A 3666-nucleotide genomic window follows, 5' to 3' on the forward strand; every position below is an offset into this window, starting at 1 on the left:
GGTTGGAGTTTGTTTTTACTCCACCTAGCCATAGCTTCAATCTGCAAATTATTTTTAAATGATTCCACTGCCATAAGTTATATTCTACTCCCTTCGCTCGGTTGAATAGGCCCCTCTTGTTATTTACGGTACCCTGGTACTCCCTAAGGGCCCGGTGGAGTACCAACTAAATTCATCCGCTGATATTAAAAGGTACTATAGAAATTTGTTTTTGATTAACTTACGCCTGCTCAATTTCTGAAACCCCCACAACGATCCAATCAGCCGCCGCCCGCTTCACTCTGAATCGGCTATCACCGTTACGACGAATCGGCCGGCGCCATTGCGATTGAATCAGCCGCCATTGCCTGTTACTTATTACTAATTCCCATTTTCAATCAAGGGTGTTGCGACGATAGAATCGGGAGTATTGATCGCAGCTGACCTGATTAAGAAATACTTATTTTGGATTGTTCCTGGCTGCATGATTTTGTGTTTCTCTAGACCAATGAAGCAAAGAAATAGGGATTAATCAAGTCGAATGATGCTAATTCCAAAATCAGGTCGCTCCCAGATCTGCCTGATAATGGATGAATCAATCGGAACGAGATCCTCTAACATCACGAAGGGATGTAGGGAAGCTACAGTACTCTAACATCCCTTCTTCACATCCATATGATTAAACCTAAAATGACTTAAATTAATTTGCAAATTACAAATCTACTGTATACATTTACAAAAATTACATACAAACAAAATTATGGTACAATAAAATTAATTTCAGATTTTATTTTTATGAACAGTAATTGCGCGTAGTGTCTTTGCTACAGTGCCCGTGACATCCCTTCTTTGTTTTGCACTGAAATTACACCGTAGCTTCATGACATCCCTTCATGATGTTAGAGGATCCATCTCCAAATCATAACTCTCTCTCCCCGGATTTACTCTCACCCACGCAAATAACTTGCCACAATTATCATATCGGTGCATGCATGCAAGATAGATCTGATTGCAAGAATAACATATCATAGTCATTCTCGCGGCAGGGAGCGCCATGGTGGAGGTGCGCTGGAGTCCCGCGTGAGTCCCTGCGACTGAATCGCGGCAGCGGCTGGCTGCCAGGAGCGGCAAGTCCAGCCCTTGCCTGCGGTGCCTGTGGATCTTGGTGGTGCTGGTCTGGAGTTGTCTTCTTCGACCGTGTAGGAGTTGGATGGTGGTCTGCGTGCTCTCGGCCGTGCGAGGGGTCGGTGTTCCATGGCGGTTTGATCATGACAGCGAGGTGCTGCGGCTGCGGCGGTGCGCCCCTACATCGACTATGTGGCCAAATCCGGTGGTAGGGGTGGGAGAGGTGCGACGGTTTGGATGAAAATCCTGCTCGTCTTCGGTCGGAGCTGACGACGACGGCGCCCGTGGTGCCGTTTTCCTCCTTGGAGGCGTCGTCAAGGTGTGTCGGCATCTCCCCTTCTTGATCAGGTTGGGGTCTCCGGGCGAAAGTCTTGGTCCGTTGCAGGATCGGCGATGGCGGCGTTTGGCGTCGTTACTCTGTTGAGAGCATCGAGGGTGGAGACTTGGCCTTATGGTCATGTGAGGTGGTTCTCCGGTGCTTGCTGCTGGTTCGAGTTGATCTTCATGGGCGCTAAGTACACAGCTGCCGGTGCTCCAAGAGGATGGCTTTTTCCGGTCCTGACCGAGTCCCGATATCCACTTGTTGTCTCCTTTTAGGCATTCAAGGGTGGATAGTGCGTTGGCAAAGTATGGCCGGCTGAAGTTGTTGCTCTTTGTAGTGTTTGGCGTTTGTGTGACGCGGCTAGATGATTGGTTTAGGACAGGCCCTTTGCGTTGTGTTTGTACTTGTTGTGGTGGCTAATCTTTTGATTAGCTTGGGTGTGGAGTGATTGCTACACTTGTTGTTCAATAAGTTGTGGTGTCTTGTAATTCAACTTCTGCCTTCTATAAAAATATGGTACGCTTAGGCGTACTCTCGAAAAAACATATCATAGTCATTAATTTATTTACAAAAATACATGAATCCATATCCTGAGTTTGACTCTCCTAAATGACGAATCTACCCTTAGAATTAGGTACTCCCTGATTTTCAGTTGTAGTACTCCTTAATGCTTACAGTGGAGTACCCTTTAAGTATATCCGTCGGATCTGAGAGAACGGATGGACCATATTAAACTAAGGGTACTGTAAAAGATTTTTAAATTTAAGTGACAGTAAAATGTAAGCAATTATGTGACAAGAATTGTACCAAGGAAAATCTCTTTTAAATACAAATCCAACAATGTAATTTTTGTAACATATAATATTTTATATTTTGTTGGTTATTTAGATGGTTAAAATTTGACGCCTAGTATGAGGGTGTACAATAAACATGGAGTGCGAGAGTAGTTCTATCGTAAATCATTTGTTCTGTTTGTAAATTCGGGAATTGCAAGCTAAAAGTATATTCAACTTTCTTCATTTTCTTAGGACTGGAGCAATTTTAGTGGCAGGATTAGTGCGGGAACTAATATATGGTAAATATGACAAAATGTTCTAGTACTCTACCTGTCAACCAACCTCTACAAGAGATGATTTATATTTACAAAAAAAAAAAATCTGCTCCATGGAAACTACTTCTGGCTTTGATTACTTCCTGGCGAGGTCCTCGGGGCTCTTTTCCAAATCAAGCATGGGGAAACTTTTGATGAGGTGTTTGAACCTGTCGGTCGCGATGACTGCAATCATTGATTCCTCTGACGACAGAAACTCGAGGCAGGCATCCTTGAGCCGCTCACATATATACTGATCCGCCAGTGCCAATGTGGCCATGACGGTATTAGCATCAATGCGCCCGCACAACTCTCCTTGGCACATCGCCTTCAGCCTGCCTAGCCCGTACCGATCAGCTGCGGCCAGCAAGTGCTCCACTGCGGCGGTGCTATAACCTTGGCCGTCGCACGGCGGCAACGAGTCCGTGTAGACGTAGTGAAGAAGGATCTGGAAGATGTCCGGCTCCATGTCGGCGACCTCCATCGTCGGACCAAAGATCTGAGCGTCGAGAAGCGGCGCCCGCATGGCCAGCATGAACCTGTGCGCCCTGAACCGCCGGCCTCCCACGAGGATGGTGACGTCCGCGCCTATCCCGTCCTTGAGGGTGCGCTCGAGCTGGCCGGGAAGCTCCGTCGGAGGGGCCGCGGCAAGGCTCGTCCTGCACTCCGCGGGCGGTTCTTTGATCACGGCGACGACGCACCTCAGCGTCAAGAGGTGAGACGACGATCTCAGCTTCGATTTCTCGACGAATTTGTTAAAGCCAAAGCCAGTGGAGGATTCTGGAGAGAAGACGTGACTCCCTACCTGCCTGGTCTCTTGTACATGGCCTTGATCGTCCAGCATGGTTAATGTGAACATTGCCCTCACCTCGTACTTGGCCAGCTGGCAAAGACAACACAAGTAGGCCCCCGCGTTGCCGGCAGCGTCCTCCTTGCCTCCGTCCGGGTAGAACCTGATGTTCCAATCGTAGCCGCCGACGGTGAACGTGCTCGACCTAATGTACCTCCCGAAGCCCATGCCGTCGAGCAGCGGGTAGTTGGTCACCACGAAATCGTGCGTCGCGCCCTCCGTCACGCACCTCGACGACGTCTCGGCTACCCGGAGGCCTTCGCCGTGATCAACCGCAGCGGCCGCGTTAACCTGCGCCAT

At 48.5% G+C, this 3666-nt stretch overlaps 1 protein-coding gene across 1 annotated transcript; it reads right to left on the reverse strand.

Annotated features, from left to right (window-relative positions):
* Positions 1–2613: 2613 nt before the first annotated feature.
* Positions 2614–3666, reverse strand: LOC119358194 (BTB/POZ and MATH domain-containing protein 1-like). The gene is made up of 2 exons (XM_037624857.1): positions 3322–3666; positions 2614–3144 (listed from the first exon to the last, which is right to left on the reverse strand). The coding sequence occupies exons 1-2, from the start codon at positions 3664–3666 to the stop codon at positions 2614–2616; spliced, it is 876 nt and encodes a 291-aa protein (XP_037480754.1).

The sequence above is a fragment of the Triticum dicoccoides genome, chromosome 2A (assembly GCF_002162155.2).
Source record: "Triticum dicoccoides isolate Atlit2015 ecotype Zavitan chromosome 2A, WEW_v2.0, whole genome shotgun sequence".
NCBI classification, from domain to species: domain Eukaryota; kingdom Viridiplantae; phylum Streptophyta; class Magnoliopsida; order Poales; family Poaceae; genus Triticum; species Triticum dicoccoides.